General features: G+C 47.6%; 1 protein-coding gene across 1 annotated transcript in view; it reads left to right on the top strand.

Moving 5' to 3' along the window:
* The window catches only part of EHD2 (EH domain containing 2), a 57,330-nt gene that overhangs the window by 19,801 nt on the left and 18,239 nt on the right, over positions 1-19,290 (top strand). The window contains exons 3-4 of the mRNA XM_083627435.1: positions 320-417; positions 18,360-18,772. Coding sequence (XP_083483561.1) covers positions 320-417; positions 18,360-18,772 — 511 coding nt within the window. The remainder of the gene's footprint in view (positions 1-319; positions 418-18,359; positions 18,773-19,290) is intronic.

Genomic DNA, 19,290 nt, shown 5'->3' with positions numbered 1-19,290 from the left:
TGTGTTTAATATTGTGTGGGCGGGGTATAAATAATAAATTTATTATATTATTATTATTATTATTATTATTATTATTATTATTATTATTATTAATGTGCCACAGGGCCCCTGGGTGGGCTACGTGGACCCCCCAGGGGTCCGCAGACCACCAATTGGGAGCCACTGATTTAGAGAATTGATATGATTTAGATCATTAACATTTTTTGGGGGGGGGAACCTCTGTAAGTCAGGAAATCTCTCTAAGCCTCCTTTCTCGCTGCTTTTGTCTACACAAGCTCCTCACCTTGGCCTCTGGCCTTCTCTCTTTCTGCCCCCATAGGTTCATGTGTGCCCACTTGCCAAACCAGGTTCTGGAGAGCATCAGCCTCATCGACACGCCAGGGATCCTTTCTGGTGCCAAGCAGCGTGTGAGCCGAGGTAAGACCACCCCGTGGTTGGCAGGATTGAGGGTGTTATGTACTGAAGTTCTCACCCTGGGCCAGCAGGGAGATACTGTAGATAGTTATGCAAATGAAGGATCGAAAGTGACGTTCAGTGATTGGATAGTTTGTATGCAAATGAAGGTTCGAAAGTGACGTTCAGTGATTGGCTAGTTACAGAAAATGGTTACTGTTGCATTCTAGTGGAGCTCTATATAAGCAGGCTGGCTGAGCTCCTCAGTTCAGTTCTGTTCCAGCTTACAGATAAAGGGCTGCTTTGGAAGAATCGCTGTGTCGTCTGATATGTTCGCCCACAACTTAACAGAGGGCAAGGATGCTCAGCTGCTCAGGCTAATCGTGCCCCACGGTGTGGGTTTCCCCCACTCTCTTTTGGTGCAACATTTATTTTGTTCCGACAAGCTGGAAGGTGTGCAGAGGAGGGCAGCCGAGATGATCAAGGGTATGGAAACCAAGCCTTGTGAGGAACAGTTGAGGGAGTTGGCTATGTTTAGCCTGGGAAAGAGGAGACGTGATAGCCATCTTCAAATATCTCAAGGGCTGCCACATGGAGGAGGGAGCAAGCTTTTTTCCTCCTGCTCTGGAGGGTAGGACTCAAACCCATGGCTTTCAAGTTACAAGAAAGGAGATTCCCGCTAAACATCAGGAAGAAGTTTCTGACAGTAAGAGCTGTTCAGAAGTGGAACGGTCTCCCTCGGGAAGTTGTGGACTCTCCTTCCTTGGAGAGTTTTTAAGCAGAGGTTTTATGGCCGTCTGTCATGGATGCTTTAGCCGAGATTCCTGCATTGCAGGGGGTTGAACCATATGACCCTCGGGGTCCCTTCCTGCTCTACAATTCTATTAATCAATTCAAGGATCTATCATCTGCCTTTCATGGCACACTGCCCTCACAGAGTTGTTTACATAAAGTAAAAAGGTAAAGGGATCCCTGACCATTAGGTCCAGTCATGACTGACTCTGGGGTTGTAGCGCTCATCTCGCTTTATTGGCCGGCGTACAGCTTCCGGGTCATGTGGCCAGCATGACTAAGCCGCTTCTGGCGAACCAGAGCAGCGCACGGAAACGCCGTTTACCTTCCCGCCAGAGTGGTACCTATTTATCTACTTGCACTTTGACGCGCTTTTGAACTGCTAGGTTGGCAGGAGCAGGGACCGAGCAACAGGAGCTCACCCTGTCATGGGGATTCGAACCGCCGACCTTCTGATTGGCAAGCCTTAGGCTCTGTGGTTTAACCCACAGCGCCACCCTTTGCATACAGTAGGAAAAACATAAATACGTAGAAAAATTTCGAGAAATCCATCCATTTTTAAGCAGGAGTGGGGAACCTCAGGCCTGGGAGATGAGTGTGGCCCTCCAAGTCTCTCTGTGTGGCCCCTGCTGCTCTCTCCAGGCCTCACGCCTCACCAGCCCCATTCTGTGCCTTCCTCCTGCTTGCTGGGGCTGATGGGATTTTTAGTCCAAGACTTCTGGAGGACACCAGCTGAAGGAAGGCTGTGCTAGGTTGTGCCTCTGCATGACTCTGGCCACGTCCCTTGCCACGGCGTGCCTCAGTTTCTCCTCCTGAGCCTGCGCCCGATAGTGCAGAGCCCCGTGGCGGCAGCTGTAGGTTCCTTGGCTGTGTCCCCAGTTGCAGCCGGCTGTGACAGATCCCTGGGTGTTTCCCTGGCCCCCGGCCAGACCAACTCTGCCATGTTCCTGCCTGCAAGGTCTGGGGCTGGTAAACGTTGAGTCTCAGAGGCCGATTTCAAAGGAAACAAAAGCACGCAGCATATTCATTTCAAAACGAAGGAAGCAGCTGGGCGGAGAGGGGAGAAGTGGAGTTAGGAGGTGGCAGGGGGTATACTGAAGGTTGCCAGTTGCCCCACACCCTCCCCATGGGGGGATTTGGAGTCCAACAGCATTTGGGGAGAGCAGAGGATCGCCATCCCTGATCTAGCTAGTTAAAAGAGTTCTGGGGAATTCAAAATATTGCACACTACGGCCTTATTCACACTTCTGCTCCTGTTGCGATTGCTGGGAACAGGTCTCTGATTCATAGGCACAGATCCAAGCGATTTTTCTTGGTCCCATTGCTTTCCCCAGGAAATCCCTGTGTTTACTGCTGAATCGGAACAAGCGTCAATCAGGTTGTGGAACGATACTCGTTCCGATTCAGCAGTAAACAGGTTTCCCCAGGGACAAAAAAAACAGCAACATCCCTACAAATTGCAGACCCGTGCCTAGAAACTGTGGCAAAAAGGAAATGTGAATGAGCCCTTTTTGGTTAGAGTTGCCCTAATAAAGATATTTACCTAATACAGTGGTACCTCGGGTTACATATGCTTCATGTTACATACGCTTCAGGTTACAGACTCCACTAACCCAGAAATACTACCTCGGCTTAAGAACTTTGCTTCAGAATGAGAACAAAAATTGTGCTCCGGCGGCGCGGCGGCAGCAGGAGGCCCCATTAGCTAAAGTGGTGCTTCAGGTTAAGAACAGTTTCAGGTTAAGAACGGACCTCCGGAACGAATTAAGTACTTAACCCGAGGTACCACTGTACAGATTTTGCATTTTTATGGGCCAACGCAGTGACCTTAACTGTTTTTCCTCCCAGTGACTTTAAAGCACATTCCCCTCCCCACAAAGAATCCAGGCAACTGTAGTTTGTTAAGGGTGCTGGGAACTATAGCGCCACTAGGGGTAAACTACAGTTCCCATGATTTTTATTTTTATTTTAAGGGGGTGCTTTAAATTTATGGTGTGTACACAGCCTCTTACACCAGCAGTATATGCAGCAGCAGAACAGGTGAAGAAGAGAAGCCTTTTTAGATTGCAAAGGGAGGGTTGTTGTTGTTTTAATCGTGATTTATTCTGTTTTTAGATTTGGGAGGTTTTTTAAAAGTTGTCTCGTTGCCCTTCCGTTATCATTGTGCAGATTTCATTCGCACTTCTTCGTGCGCCGCCCTGGAATCTTTTGAGGAAGGGCAGTTAAATAAATATTGTAAGCAAATAAAGTTTCCACTAGGCTTTATCACCACTAGAGAGGACAAGGTTTTTCCTGCTACATTTCTGCATGTCAGGCTTCTGTCAACATGAGCAGGGCCAAGGGAAGGGGGACAGAGTTTACAACACAACCATAACACACACACACCCTGATTGTGTGAACAGAAGATGAGAGTCAAGAGGTAATGTGAAGTCAGGTCCACAGAGAATTTACTGCTTGTGTCAAAGGACAAGATGGCATCCTCTCAGGTTAGACCTGTTGGAATCAATGAATATGACTAACTTAGGTGCCTTAATTTCAATGGATCTACTCTTGAGTAAAAGCTAGTTGGATACCATAGAACCAGACCATTGTTCAGCATTCACAGGCCCCTTCAAGTGTCGCTATTTTCCAAGGACAGTCCCAGATTTACAGAAGCCGTCCCAGTTTCTGATTTGATCCTAGAACATCCCACTTTTCCTTAGGGCATCCCTATTTTCATCGGAGAAGCGTTGGCAGGTATGGAGTTATGCGACCCCCGAGCCAAACATATAAGTAACTATACATCCTTTAGAAGACGTCTGAAGACAGCCCTGTATAGGGAAGGTTTTGTTTTGTTTTAAGGTTTTGTTTGTTTTGTTCAAAGTTTTCTTATGTTTTTATATATGTTCGAAGCCACTCAGAGTGGCTGGGCCATCCCAGTGAGATGGGTGGGGTATAAATAATAAAATTATGATGATTGAAGAGGACATCCCTATTTATATTGGAGAAATGTTGGAGGGTTTACTTTTGTTTCTATACGTTGCTTGATATGCAGCCTCCTGGTTTTTTTGCATTCCCAGGCAGATGGCAAAAATGAGGCTGTTTATAGAGTCCACGACTGGCCCCCGTATTTGGCTGACAAGCTGTGTTTGGCTTTGTCTGCAAGGCTGCTGTCAAGAGGTCCAGAGAGTGGGGGCTTTGCAGAAGGGGCAGTAGGGTACATCTCACAACCCGCTAGGCAAATTGTGTTGGCCGCACAAGCTAAACACACGCACGCGCACACACACAAAGATTACAAAATGCAAGGAAACATTTAGCAGATGTAGGAAGGAATTGGTTACAAAGGCAGCTATTGAGCGGGAACAGAATGTGCCAGAGAGAGCGAGAGAGAGAGAAGATAAAGCCGTTCTAAGATGTGCTATCCTCATTCCAAGGTGTGTCGAGGGCTCTCTTGAGTTCAGATGTGAGCATACACCAGGGGAGATGGGGAAAGGGGATGCCAAAAATGTCTGAAGGGTGTATGAAGGACACAAGTCATGGGAGACGTCCTAAGGAAAACACAGGACGTTCTGGGACTGAATCAGAAACCGGGACAGCTTCTGTAAATCCGGGACTGTCCCTGGAAAATTGGGACACTTGGAGGGGTCTGTGAATGCTGGATAAACAGTGACCCTGGAGGAGCTCCTATTTCACAGGGGGGTTTTGTTGTTGTTGGGGATGAACAGAAGAGAAAGCCGCAAGGAGCCTTTGCTTGCAGGGAGAATTTAGTGGGCCTTGCTCCCAGGGATGGGCATAGCTGTCAAGCGTCCCTTATTTGGCGGGACAGTCCCTTATTCCAGCGCCATGTCCCGCTGCTGTCCCTTATTGATGATGTCTCTTAAATAAGCTACTGAAGGTAATGGGGCCCTTTCTATGTCCAACTTGCCTTGTCAACAACAAATTGTTGCTGTTTTTTTGTGTTGAATATATGCTATATGGTAATTTATGGACCTAATAGGTATCTAAAGCTATTTGCACGCAACAAAATATGTATTTTATAAAAGTAATTGTTGATCCCTTATTTTGGCTGCTGGTCCCTTATTTTCGAGGCTGCTGGTCCCTTATTTTCAAATCTGTAAGTTGACAGCTATGGGGATGGGGCATCTAGCTCTTTTCCTACACAACTGGGACAGACATGTTCCCCGCAAAGTCCCCCCCAAGAGGATAGGGTGGGGAGAGCCCTTTCATGCTTTTCCTGTGACGCTCACATTCCTGTACTCATCTCCCCTTGGGAGTTTTGCCTTCCACTGCGTGGGATGGGTCAGCTCTGGGTGGCTTTTAATTCCCGCTGAGAGGCAGGCCTCTCTCAAGCTCTCTCTCTCTCCCAATATTTCTTTGGTTGCCGGGGCACCCATGGGAGAACCCTGTACAGAGATAGCACAGGTTTGCTGCATTCTTTCCACGTTTTATACATGAAAGTATGTGGGGAATCTGGATAGACCCCGCCTCGGCGAACAGGGCGAAGTGGAAACTGGGAAAGGCTTTGCGCCCTGGACAAATGGCCTTGTTTATTTGGGAGCGTTAGCCAAGAATCTGCGTTCTTGTGGACGAGACACTCCTCTGACCCCTGTAGCATGGTGTGTGGTTGTGAGCTTTCTCCTGCAACAGGGTGTTAGTCCAGCATCCTGGGGCAAGGCTTCTCCAACCTGGTGCCCTCCAGATGGTTTGAACTACAACTCCCATTAGTCCCCGCACTAGATGCTCTAGCCTGGGGGTCCCCCAACTCCATAGCTGTCAATTTTTCCTTTTTCTTGCGAGGAATCCTATTCGGAATACGGGAATTTCCCTTAAAAAAAGGAAAAAGTTGACAGCTATGCTCAACTCCCCCCAACTCAAGACTACAGTGGTACCTCAGGTAAGTACTTACAGTAATTTGTTCCGGAGGTCCGTTCTTAACCTGAAACTGTTCTAAACTTGAAGCACCACTTTAGCTAATGGGGCCTCCTGTTGCCGCCGCGCCGCCAGAGCATGATTTCTGTTCTCATCCCGAAGCAAAGTTCTTAACCCAAGGTACTATTTCTGGGTTAGCGAAATCTGTAACCTGAAGCGTATGTAACCCGAGGTACCACTGTACTTGAAAACGGCAGAGCACTTATTGGTTTTTCTATTGCATTTCTATTGCTTCTTTCATTTATTATCCTGTATTCCATTTTCTAGTCTTAGAATCTGCATTCTGTCAGATTTGAATGGTAGTGCAATGAAATGCAATATGCGGAACAAAAGAAGCAATTTTTAAAATTGCAGTTAAAAATCAATGTGGAGGTAGCTGTGAACCACCTGGATGAAGCCCACCGACCACAGTCTTTGATCCTTTGCTCTAGGCTTGATGTCGTGTTCTAGAGGGCTTCGCAACCACTGGATTTTGACGGCAAAGCTTGATCTTAGGTCGCAGCTACTCCAACAAACCTAGGCCTCCGAGTGCATCCATGTGACCCCCTCGTTCATTCATTCTTATAGTCATTTATTTGACCCCGCTCGTGAGCCAGAAAGGCTTATAATGATCGGGAGTAAGACTGCCCTTGCCGCTCAGGCTTGCCATCTGAAAAGACATGACATGAAGGGAAAAGGGTTTGGGAGGGAAAGGAGGAAAAAAAAACACCCTCCAGCATTAGTTAAGAGTTCTAATGTGTCTTCTTTCTAGCAGCGAAGGGTGAAGTAAGTTTTCTACAGCAGCTGCTTCTCAGGCCAATGGTTATTCTCCCCCACCCCTCGCCATGAAGCCCCCTCAATGGTGGGCAGCCCCTTGGTCAATGAATGGCGCCAGTGTGTGAAGCCCTGAGTTCCAGAGAGTGCTAAACTTAGAGGCACCACTGGCCTGTGGCCCTCAAAGTTGTCCCAGGAGGACATACGGCCCTCCGCCCCTGCCATGGGCCATTATGACTTTGCAGGCCAAAGCCTGGGTGAGGCCTAGCTGGCACAGAAGCCTGCCTCCCTGACCGGGGGCCCCAGGAGGGACTTTAAGAGAGTTTGTGATACAAATGGGAGCGGGAGAGAATCCTCCGCCAGTCGTGTGTCTGTGGGAAAGAGCAGCCCTTGCTCCATGGCAACGGAGCGCACAGATGATTCACTTGCGAAACGCTGAGGAATGTCTCCTGCATGCCAGGGACGGAGGAGGAAGGGCACATTTCCAGGGCAGCACAAAGCGTGCACATGTGTAGATACAAAGGTAGTTGTAACTAGGAAACTGGGTGGGCCGAGCAAGCGCTGGGATTAGCCTGGCATGCAAAACAAAATGCACGGGCAGCCCTCTGTTGCAAGGCCTTCTTCCCCAGCTCCCCTCGTCCTCCAGCTGGTGTGCTGCCTCTTGGGTTTTGTTGTGTTTTTGTATTTGCAGCAGAATGAGGTGGTGCAACTGACGTTGCTATGCAAATTACACAGAAATCGAAGAAGTCATAAAAATTACAAGCCATGCAATGGCAACGGCGGGCAGAAAAATCATTATAAGTGCTTCCGAATGGCCCTTTGCAGCAGTCGTTCGCCAACTTGGTGCTCTGGAGGTGCCTTGCACTACAATTCCCAGCAGCCTCATCAGCTGGGGCTGATGGGAATTGTAGTCCAAAACATCTGCAGGGCACCAGAAAGCTCCCTGCAAACAGAAAACCAGCATAGCAGACAAGAGCTCTGAGCTTCTACTTTCGTCTTCTTGCCTTCCTTATTTATTTATTTATTGCATTTCTATCCTACCTTTTTCTCTCCAAGGAGCTCAAGGTGGTTTCTGTGGTTCCTCAGTTAAGCAACAAAACAACCCTGTAAGGTAGGTTAGGCAGAGAGGGAGGGAGGCCCAAGGTCAGCCTGTGAGCTTCATGGTCGAGTGAGGATTCGAACCCTGGTCTCTCCCAGGTCCGAGTCAAACACTCTAACCACTGCACCACACTGGCTCTTTTTCTGATGCGTGCTAACTTTCTGCTTGCAGGGAGATAATATTACCAGTACAGTGGTACCTTGGGTTAAGTACTTAATTCGTTCCAGAGGTTCGGTACTTAACCTGAAACTGTTCTTAACCTGAAGCACCACTTTAGCTAATGGGGCGTCCTGCTGCTGCCGCGCCACCGGAGCACGATTTCTGTTCTCATCCTGAAGCAAAGTTCTTAACCTGAAGCACTATTTCTGGGTTAGCGGAGTCTGTAACCTGAAGCATATGTAACCTGAAGCGTATGTAACCCGAGGTACCACTGTATTACTGTTATTATTTTCCTACTACTATATGATAGCCCTCCACAATAATCTGATTCTGAATCGGTGGCACATTCTGTTTGGCGATCTCTGTCCCAACTCATCCTCTTGAACCTGCCCAGCCAAACTTTGCACAAACATGTTATAGACAGGCTGGAACAACACCACAAGATCCATTTAATAATTAAATGCTTGCATTCTAAGGCAGTTCCACTTCAAATTTGGTTGGCGCGATGACTTAGTTTGAAACAGAGCTGCCTTTCAGAGCAAACCTTTGGTTCCCAAATGGTACATGAGGTGGTGCTGATAAAAAAGAGTGCTTCTGAGCATGTGTGGAGTACACCTCCCTTGCTAGTGAATTTGTGTATGTTTAGGATTGCCAAGCAGGGCTTCTGAGCTAGAAAGCCCCAACTTCCTCGAGCCCCAACACCCCCTCTTTTATGTTTGCTCTTGGGGGGGGGGGGAATCCCATCGGCCAGTAGCTGTTCCGACATCATCTAGCGGCCTAACTCAAGGCTGCAAAACTTTGCAGCCTACCACTAAACTGGATGCACATTCCCAAAACCATGTATGGTATGACATTCTGCAAAGCTCAGCAAACCTCCAGCTGGGGGGACCTCAGAAACTGCAACTCCTTAAAGCACCAAAATGCACGAGGTTCCTGGGCTGCTTGCAGCTTACAACTTTGTTGTTGTTTAGTCGTTTAGTCGTGTCCGACTCTTCATGACCCCCTGGACCAGAACACACCAGGCACTCCTGTCTTCCACTGCCTCCCGCAGTTTGGTCAGACTCATGCTGGTAGCTTCAAGAACACTGTCCCACCATCTCATCCTCTGTCGTCCCCTTCTCCTTGTGCCCTCCATCTTTCCCAACATCAGGGTCTTTTCCAGGGAGTCTTCTCTTCTCATGAGGTGGCCAAAGTATTGGAGCCTCAGCTTCAGGATCTGTCCTTCCAGTGAGCACTCAGGGCTGATTTCCCTAAGAATGGAGAGGTTTGATCTTCTTGCAGTCCATGGGACTCTCAAGAGTCTCCTCCAGCACCATAATTCAAAAGCACCCATTCTTCTGTGATCAGCCTTCTTTATGGTCCAGCTCTCACTTCCATACATCACTACTGGGAAAACCATAGCTTTTACTATACGGACCTTTGTTGGCAAGGTGATGCCTCTGCTTTTTAAGATGCTGTCTAGGTTTGTCATTGCTTACAACTTACACATGCCTAGATTTCACCGCCATAAAAGTATGGGCCTCTTGTTTTCTGCCTTCAGGCATGAGGAGCTGTTAGTATTTTTAAATCTTCCCCCTTAAAAAAAACAAAAAACCAATTGCGGATCAGGACAGATTTCTCCCCCCACGGATGGTAAAAGCTTCTCCTTCTGTGCTATGGTTTTGCCAGCCTGGGCCTGTCCAGATCCCGCCCTGCTCCTTGGCTCCCTCTCCTGCGCACAGCCAGGGATCCATGGGATTCCTGAGCAGAGAGGAAATCCTCGCAGCGAGTCGGCACAAGCCGGAGTCAGCCGCCTGCCCTTCAAAGTGAATTACGGCTCTTTCTCGGGGATGCGCCGCTGCCGCTGCCAGCCTTCGCTCAAAAGCTCCAAAAGGCAACCATCTGGCTTTGGAAACGCACCTGTGGGCTTCATAATCTTTCTAATATACAAAGATTCCTTTTTGCCTGGCACCAAGGCTGCGCACGCCCTGTACACTTAAAGCACATTTAATGTGCATGGCTTTCCCCCAAATAACCCTGGGAGCTGTAGTTTACCCCTTGCAGAGCCGCTATTCCCAGCACCTTTATCAAACTACAGTTCCCAGGATCCTTTGGGGGAGGTTAGGTGCTTGAAATGCATGGTGTGTTTGCGCAGCCAAACTTTGGTAAGGCAGTCTTTGCTGTAGGTTGGGGTGCTCTCCTACTCATTCTGCTAACTGGGGGCCCTGGACATCTTCCTCTGCTGCCTTGTATCTGGTTTTCCCTGCACCACCACCATCACTAACAACAACAACAATTTATTTATATGCCTCCCATCTGACTGGGTTCCCCCAGCCACTCTGGGCAGCTTCCAACAAATTAAAACACATGAAATATACTCGAGTCGAGAGTGGATTTCATGCTCTTTATTCAGCTCATAGTAGTGAGGAATGGAAGTTCCCCCGAACTGTCTGCTTTATATACATTATTTACACAATGGGCCCCACGTGATTGGCTAATTTTGGGATTCTCCTGTAGGCCAATCAGGTTGCGGATTCATTTCCACCTGGAGCTGGATTGGGTGGCTCCTGCGGACCAATCAGACTGCTGCATTCTGGATCCTGTTGTTCTAGGACCAATCAGACTGCTGCATTCTGAATCCTATTGTTCTAGGACCAATCAGACTGCTGCATTCTGAATTCTATTGTTCTAGGACCAATCAGACTGCTGCATTCTGGATCCTGTTGTTCTAGGACCAATCAGACTGCTGCATTCTGAATCCTATTGTTCTAGGACCAATCAGACTGCTGCATTCTGAATCCTGTTGTTCTAGGACCAATCAGACTGCTGCATTCTGAATCCTGTTGTTCTAGGACCAATCAGACTGCTGCAATTTGAACCCTATTGAACTCAGTACATAACAACACGGTATCAGTGTTTGCATAAACCAAAGAAAAATGCCTTGGAAGAGCAGGGCTGCCGTGTTTTTCCTTATCTTTGTATAAAAATGCGCAGGGTTCCCCTCCTTCTCTTTTGCACGGCAAAACAACTCTAGATGCAGCAACAGCAATAAAAGCTGGGGCGAAGGGGGAGCAGTTCACCACCATCCCTCCCTCCAGCCAAGCCAGCACATTCCACACTCCCTCTTCTGCTGGAAACCCTTCCCTGTTCAGTTCAGAATTTGCTTGGTATTTCTTAAGCATCTTGGTGGAGGGAAACTCCCCTTTCCCCTGCTAATTTGGCAATCTAATCCAAGCCGTTTGCTGGCCTATGCGCCAAAGTTAACTGGGTTTCCCAATCGGGGTTTGGATTTGTTCATTAGCAAAACCCAGCGAGGCACGACGCCACGATGCAAAACCACGAGCTTCCAATTATAACCGACGCAAATCGATTGGTTTAACCGCACAACAGTGCTTTGTTTCATACACAGAGTTGCACATAGGAAGCTGGCTTCTACTGAGTCAGTATTTCCAAGCATGGCTCTCCGGGATTTTAGGAAAGGGCCATTGCCAGCCCTTACCTAGAGAGGCAGTAGGTTGAACCAGAGGCCTTCTGCATGGAAAACGGATGTTCCACCTCTGAGCTATAACTGATGCGCTTTGGCCCAACGTGGCTGCTCTGCTGGTTGCTGAAATTTGCTGCTGTTGGCAATTCCACAGGCCTGGCAGGTCCAGATTATTAGCATTATCAAGAGTTCATCCCAGCAGATAATGTTAATGCCTAAAATATTAAAAACTTCCCTGTTTAGGGAAGTTTTTAATATTTAACGCTGTACTGTTTTTAACATTTGATTGGGAGCCGCCCAGAGTGGCTGGGGAAACTCAGCCAGATGGGCGGGCTATAAATATTTGTTTGTTTATTATTATTATTATTATCATCATCATCATCATCATTATTATTAGGAGCCTGCTCTCACAGTGGCCATCCAGAAGTCTGTCTAAAGCCCCAAACCAGGATCTGAGCACAACAGTACAGTGGTACCTCAGGTTAAGAACTTAATTCTTTCTGGAGGTCCGTTCTTAACCTGAAATTGTTCTTAACCTGAGGTACCACTTTAGCTAATGGGGCCTCCCGCTGGACGATTTCTGTTCTCATCCTGAAGCAAAGTTCTTAACCCGAGGTACTACTTCCGGGTTAGCAGAGTCTGTAACCTGAAGCGTCTGTAACCCGAATTACCACTGTACTGTACCTCACCTGCGATTCGCAGCAAATGATATAGAATGGTGCCGCACAAATGCACCTTACGACATTGACTCTTAGGAACTATAGGGCACCGCTTCCCTTCTCCCAAAACAACGAACTTGGAAACAAAGTTCTGGATGGAGGGCAGTGAGAAACAATGGAAAGAGCTGGCCCATATTGAGAAGATACAGTGGTACCTCAGGTTATAGACGCTTCAGGTTACAGAGTCTGCTAACCCAGAAATAGTGCCTCAGGTTAAGAACTTTGCTTCAGTATTACAACAGAAATCGCGCGGCCGTGCGGCAGCAGTGGGAGGCCCCATTAGCTAAAGTGGTACCTCAGGTTAAGAACAGTTTCAGGTTAAGAACGGACCTCCGGAACGAATTAAGTTCTTAACCCGAGGTACCACTGTATTTGCCAAGTCAAAAGCTGGTCGGTTACATGGTCTGGTCATATAATCTTACAGTGAACAATGAGAATATCATCCAAAGCAGCGACACTCAGTCTGGCCGCACACACGGAGAATCTTCTTGTACCATCTCAGTAGGAGAAGACCTCAGGGATGTGGTGCTCAGTTTCTTAAAGCACATGAGTTGTTGCGAATCAGACAACTTATTTGTTGCATTTATATCCTGCTTATTTCTCCAAGAAGCTAAAGGTGGCATAGATGGTCCTTTCCCTCTCCTCATTTAACCCCCACAGGCCTGTGAAGTAAGGGAGGCTGTGAGGAAGCGACTGGCCCAACGTCACCCTGTGAGCTTCGTGGCCGAGTGGGAATTCGAACCCGAGTTTTCCCAGGTCCTAGTCCAGCCCTCTAACAACTGCACCACACCGGCATTTTGAACCAGGCCATTCTGAACTTTGGCAGCACTTCTGCTTGAAACTAGCTATGCCGTAAGCTTCGGGGGCACTGCCCACCAGTCAATGGTGCATTGAGTGGCCCTGAAATCTCCAACTTCCATGTGTTGTTGTTGTTTAGTCATTTAGTCATGTCCGACTCTTCGTGACCCCGTGGACCAGAGCACGCCAGGCACTCCTGTCTTCCACTGCCTCCCACAGTTTGGTCAGACTCATGCTGGTAGCTTCAGGAACACTATCCAACCATCTCGTCCTCTGTCGTCCCCTTCTCCTTGTGCCCTCCATCTTTCCCAACATCAGGGTCTTTTCCAGGGAGTCTTCTCTGCTCATGAGGTGGCCAAAGTATTGGAGCCTCAGCTTCAGGACCTGTCCTTCCAGTGAGCACTCAGGGCTGATTTCCTTCAGAATGGAGAGGTTTGATCTTCTTGCAGTCTATGGGACTCTCAAGAGTCTCCTCCAACACCATAATTCAAAAGCATCCATTCTTCGGCTATCAGCCTTCTTTATGGTCCAGCTTTCACTTCCATACATCACTACTGGGAAAACCATAGCCATAGCTATGGAGGAGGAGGAACCGGCAAGCCACTCCAGTATCCCTGCCAAGAAAACTCGATGGACAAAGACAACTTCCATGTACAGGAATGCAAATAACCTCACATCTCTCACCAGGAGTCATGCATGAGAATTCTTGTGCCTCTGACAGCACTGGGTGTGTCTGTCTGCTCAGATTCCATTGAGTCAGTTACATTTTGCAGGAAAGACTTAGAAACATTTGTTTTCACACCACCTCCTCTGCTTTACTAAATAAACTAGGGAAGGGTGGAAATTCCTTCTCCAAGGAGATACATTCGCTCCTTAGACACCCACTCTTCTCCTGGGCCATCTCTTTCTCTGCCAGCCACAGGCTGCTCATCAATTGGGTCTGGATCCGGCCAGAACCCTGGAGCCTGCTATCATCCAGAGGGCAGGCACTGGCATGGGCTGGCTGCCTAGAAAGTTGGGCCCTTATCACTGGTGTGCTAATAAACCAGAAGGGGAAAGGAAAGAAACCTGCAAAAGGCAGCACTTTGCAAACTCATAATTTGCAGGAATCTCAATATATATATTTATTTTAATCCTGCTCTTGTGTCCAAGAAGGGAGAGGTTATGTGGTTTGTAAAATTCACCGGAAATGCAGTAGTTGACAAGGGTAACAAGGGCGCATTAGCCATGACTGTCAATTTCCTGCCTCGACTCCCATACTGCAGTAGTTAATTCCTTAAATACTTGGGCAGGCCCCCCAGCCCAGTACAGCCTGGCACTAGCTGCTCAGTGGTGAGGCAAAATGCACTCTGCACACACCCAGGGGCACTTTCACCTTTTGTTATTGTAGCGCATATTCCAGGGGGCTGAGCTGCGATGTTCAGAAAGGGAACCTGCCCCTCTGCCTGAGCTCACACGGGCTTAAACCCTGTCCCGCCATCCTTTCCAGGCCTGCCCTGGGGGCAAACCAGGGAGCAGAGAATGGTTCCTTTGTCTTGACCTTCTGTATCTCTGTCTTGCGACACCAATCCGGAGCAGCATATTCCGCTTGGGCAATGCACACGCCATCGTTCGGGTGACCTCTGGCAACCCCTTTTCCCGCCGGTGCTTCTCTAAGATAAGGCTGCGCGGCCGGCCAACCCTGCCTCTTTTATTTAAGATCTCCCATCTTTATTATTTTTCTTTAATCGGTCAGAACAATGAGGGCTCATTGCTCAGACTTTCCTATGGAACGGCTCGGTTTCCTTTTTTGGTGCTGTGGAATAAGCCCTTCTGAACTTCGGCTGCCAAGAGGCGGGTGAGAGAGGCTGAGAGGGGTGGCTCTGATCCAACAGCTACGAAAGCTGCAGAGCTTGTTTAGATTTGGCAGGGATGGAGAAGAGGGAGGGGGCTGGGAAGGAGAGTCCGGGACAGAGGCTGCGGGGCGGGCGGACTGCTTTTGCTGGACAGGAAGAGGGGCACCCAGGTTGCTGGGAGCAGGGGACGTGACCGAGGGGTATATAATTGTGCAGAGATAGAGTTTAAACAAAACATATTATCTTAAAACATATCATCCTTGATTTCCCCCCCCATACCCCCCCATATAATAACCCACCCACCCCTCCCTCCTTGACTTCCCTGAGCTCCAATCTCTGGTTTCTCTACAACTGCTATTCTCTGCATGTTACAAAACTGTAATGATCCTTAATTTATCTGACTGGTTATTGTCAATAAAAAGTTTGTGAGTGTTTATTCAAAACCTGCCAAGGGGTCCAGCTCACTTTGTTGTTTTTTAAGTACTTTGTAAAGGGTTCCCATTCATCTTTAAAGTCACAGTTATCCTTGTCCCCTAGTTTATGTGTCAATTTTGCCAATTCTGCATAGTCCATCAGTTTCTTACCGTAGTTCTTCAGTTGGGATTTCCTCGTTCTTCTTTCCTTGTGCTATTAAGACTCTTGCCGCCGTTGTCGCGTACATGAAGAAATTTTTCAGCTTCCTTGGCAGGTCTTTTCCTACAATCCCTAACAAAAATGCTTCAGGTTTTTTAACAAATGTTAGATGGAACATTTTCTTCAGTTCATTGTATATCATTTCTCAAAACTTTTTTAACTTCATTACAATTCCACCATTTGTAAATTGAGTCCCTCGCTGCTATGGGAAAGCACGCATTGGTTTAAGAACGCCTTGGTTTAAGAATGGACTTCCGGAACAGATTCAGTTCGTAAACCAAGATACCACTGTACTTAATTGCTGACATTACCCCTCAGTTCACTTTAGATCAGGGGCAGCCAACATGGCGGTGGTGTTAGACTCCAAATCCCATCAGCCCCAGCCAGCATGATGAATGGTCAGGGATCATGGGAGCTGTAGTCCAAAGCATATGGAAGGCGCTACATTGGCTATCCTTGCCTTTTAGGGTCTTGACCAAGGGGAACAAGACTGGCAACTTTCTGTCTGTGGTGGTAGAAAACACCAGCTAACTCCCCAGGACTTGCCACTGAGCGAGTTCAACCCATTCCATACTGTAGTACAAAACAGCAGTTTGGCACGCAACGCAAAAATCCTTGAGATGTCTTAATGTTTACAGTCAAGCCCTAGATTCTAAATTAAGAAGCTTTATTAAGAGCGGAGACAAAGAGCAAAGGGAAAAAACCAGAGGGGCCCCAGATTTGATCCCCGGCAGCTGTGGGTAGGGTGCGGAAAGACTCCTATCAAGTCCACAGCCAGCTATTTTGCAGACAGTAGTAAGACAACTTACTAAGCAAGTAGTAAGCAAGCAATGACAAACCTAGACAGCATCTTAAAAAGCAGACACATCACCTTGCCAACAAAGGTCCGTATAGTTAAAGCTATGGTTTTCCCAGTAGTGATGTATGGAAGTGAGAGCTAGACCATAAAGAAGGCTGATCGCCGAAGAATTGATGCTTTTGAATTATGGTGCTGGAGGAGACTCTTGAGAGTCCCATGGACTGCAAGAAGATCAAACCTATCCATTCTGAAGGAAATCAGCCCTGAGTACTCACTAGAAGGACAGATCCTGAAGCTGAGGCTCCAAGACTTTGGCCACCTCATGAGAAGAGAAGACTCCCTGGAAAAGACCCTGATGTTGGGAAAGATGGAGAGCGCAAGGAGAAGGGGACGACAGAGGACGAGGTGCTTGGACAGTGTTCTCGAAGCTACCAGCATGAGTTTGACCAAACTGTGGGAGGCAGTGGAAGACAGAAGTGCCTGGCGTTCTCTGGTCCATGGGGTCACGAAGAGTCGGACACGACTAAATGACTAAACAACAACAACAGTAAGACAATGGGCCATTGGTCTGGCAAGAGGCAGATCCACACCATAGATCTAAAGCACATTCCATGCACATTTAGAGGACATGGCTTCCCACAAAGAATTCTGGGAACTGTAGTTTATTAAGAGTCCTGGGAATTGTTGTTCTGTTGAGGGGCAAACTACCATTCCCAGGATTCTTTGGGATAGTCATGTGTCTTAAAGGCACAGTCTGTCCGCAGCTAAACCTTCAAAAATGGCAGCAACCCTTTTGGGAATTATAGGGACAGAACTACCTAAATTGTATAGAAATTATTTATGTATGCTACTACAGTGGCAAGAACGTTACTCGCCCAAAAATGGAAAGAAGCAGCAGTCCCAGCAAAGGAAGAATGGATACAAAAACTTATGGAATATGCAGAAATGGCAACTGGAAGAATAAGAAATCAAGATAACAAACTTTTTATTAAAGAATGGAAATGATTGAATATTCATAGATATATTGTAAACAGATAAGAACATTGGCAGGATTATTGTAATAACCTGCAGTTTGATAAGAGTATATATATATATATATATAAAGCAGATGAATGAGCAAATTAAGTTAATTTGGATATGCAGAAAATACTAAAAATAAATTTAAAGAACCGCAGAAAGAGGGGGAAGAAAGCCGAGTTTTGAAATGTTAAAATGATTGTAAAATCAGTGAAATGTATAAACATGAAAAGCATAAATAAAATTTTAAAAATAAAAATGGCAGCAACCACCATTAAGCTGCTTCTTTCCCTAAAGTGAGCCAAGATGCCACTTTGCAGGGGTGTGTGTGTGCAAAATAACCTCTTATTTGTGCGAATGTTCAGGGATGCAGGAGAGGATATGTTGTTTAATTATATCCTTTCCAACTTGTGTTAACAAGTTCAACAATTTAGCAGAGTAACATTCCCCTTTTTAAACTTGCACAGCGGATGCGTTTGCTCAGGCTTGCTAAAGCCTCTAAAATAAGTTACCTGGTAATTTCCCCTTTAGTCCCTCATAAAAGAAATAGACACGACACAGTCTTCTATAAAAGTATAAAAAGAGTTTACTCACTCACTCATTCTGTTCACAGATGGATCCCAGAAGGCAGACTTAAGTTACAAAAGTAATATACCTGGAATCTATCCCATAAAGAGATAGTCCCTTTGACCTCTCTTGGCTGGAAGCCAAGAGAGCATCTTAGGCTAAGCTGATGTTGCTTCTTCGACAAATGTAGTCAGAGAGAGAGAGATGGCGGCCAGTCCTATGCTTTAGTTACCTGCACAGGTGAGGCCACGCCCACCTCTGGTCACATGTAGAGGAAGTCTGTCCCAGCCTAGGAGGAAGCAGGAAGTTCTGACTGGCTGGTCCAGACATCCTCTTTTTATGTCCACTCTAGGGATGTTGTACTTGACTGCTCTGCGTTTCACATCCCACATTATTCCACAAGGCTCTCTCTTCTCCTCCGCAGGCTACGACTTCCCGGCGGTGTTGCAGTGGTTTGCCGAGCGCGTGGACCTCATTATCCTCCTCTTTGACGCCCACAAGCTGGAGATCTCAGACGAGTTCTCGGAGGCCATCCGGGCCCTCAAGGGCAACGAGGACAAGATCCGGGTGGTCCTGAACAAGGCCGACATGGTGGAGACGCAGCAGCTGATGCGGGTCTACGGCGCCCTCATGTGGTCGCTGGGCAAAGTGTTCAACACGCCCGAGGTGCTGCGTGTCTACATCGGGTCCTTCTGGTCGGAGCCCCTGATGATCTCCGATAACCGACGGTTATTTGAGCTCGAGGAGCAGGACTTGTTCACGGACATCCAGAACCTGCCCCGGAATTCTGCCCTGAGGAAGCTTAACGATTTGGTCAAGAGAGCCCGTCTGGTCAGGGTGAGTACTTGGGCGGCCACAAGGTAGACAGGGAAGGTCTCAGCGGTGGCTAAGGAGAAGAATATCCTAGGACAACAAGGAGATGTTTGGTAGATCAGGGCTGGGAAAAACTGTGGCCCTCCAGATGTTCTTGGACTCCAGCTCCCATCAACCAGCAGTCATCAAAGGCGATGGGAGTTGTAATACGACAACATCTGAAGGCACACACGTTCCTCACCCCCTGCGGCAGGTAATGCATTGTGATGGGTGTCAAGTTAGGAGGTTCTGACTAAACATCAGGAAGAGCTGTCATAGCCCCGTCCGGGCCCTGTTGCTGATCAACAAGGGGGTAGGAGTCTCCGAGGAACACTTGCCTGAGAGCAGAATCCACATATGAAGTCAGGGGACCCAGAGGTCAGGGAATCCAGATGATCACAGAGACAAGGGTCTAGATGGAGAGCAGGAAACGGCAAGGCAGGGTCAGGAACCACAGGTGTTGTTTCCAGCATCTGACTGCTGCTGAGAGCTCTGCTTAAGAA

The sequence above is a fragment of the Podarcis filfolensis genome, assembly GCF_964270895.1.
Source record: "Podarcis filfolensis genome assembly, chromosome: 8".
Classification (NCBI taxonomy): domain Eukaryota; kingdom Metazoa; phylum Chordata; class Lepidosauria; order Squamata; family Lacertidae; genus Podarcis; species Podarcis filfolensis.
Note: the sequence above shows the minus strand (reverse complement) of the source record. Positions and strands in the feature narration are given on the sequence as shown.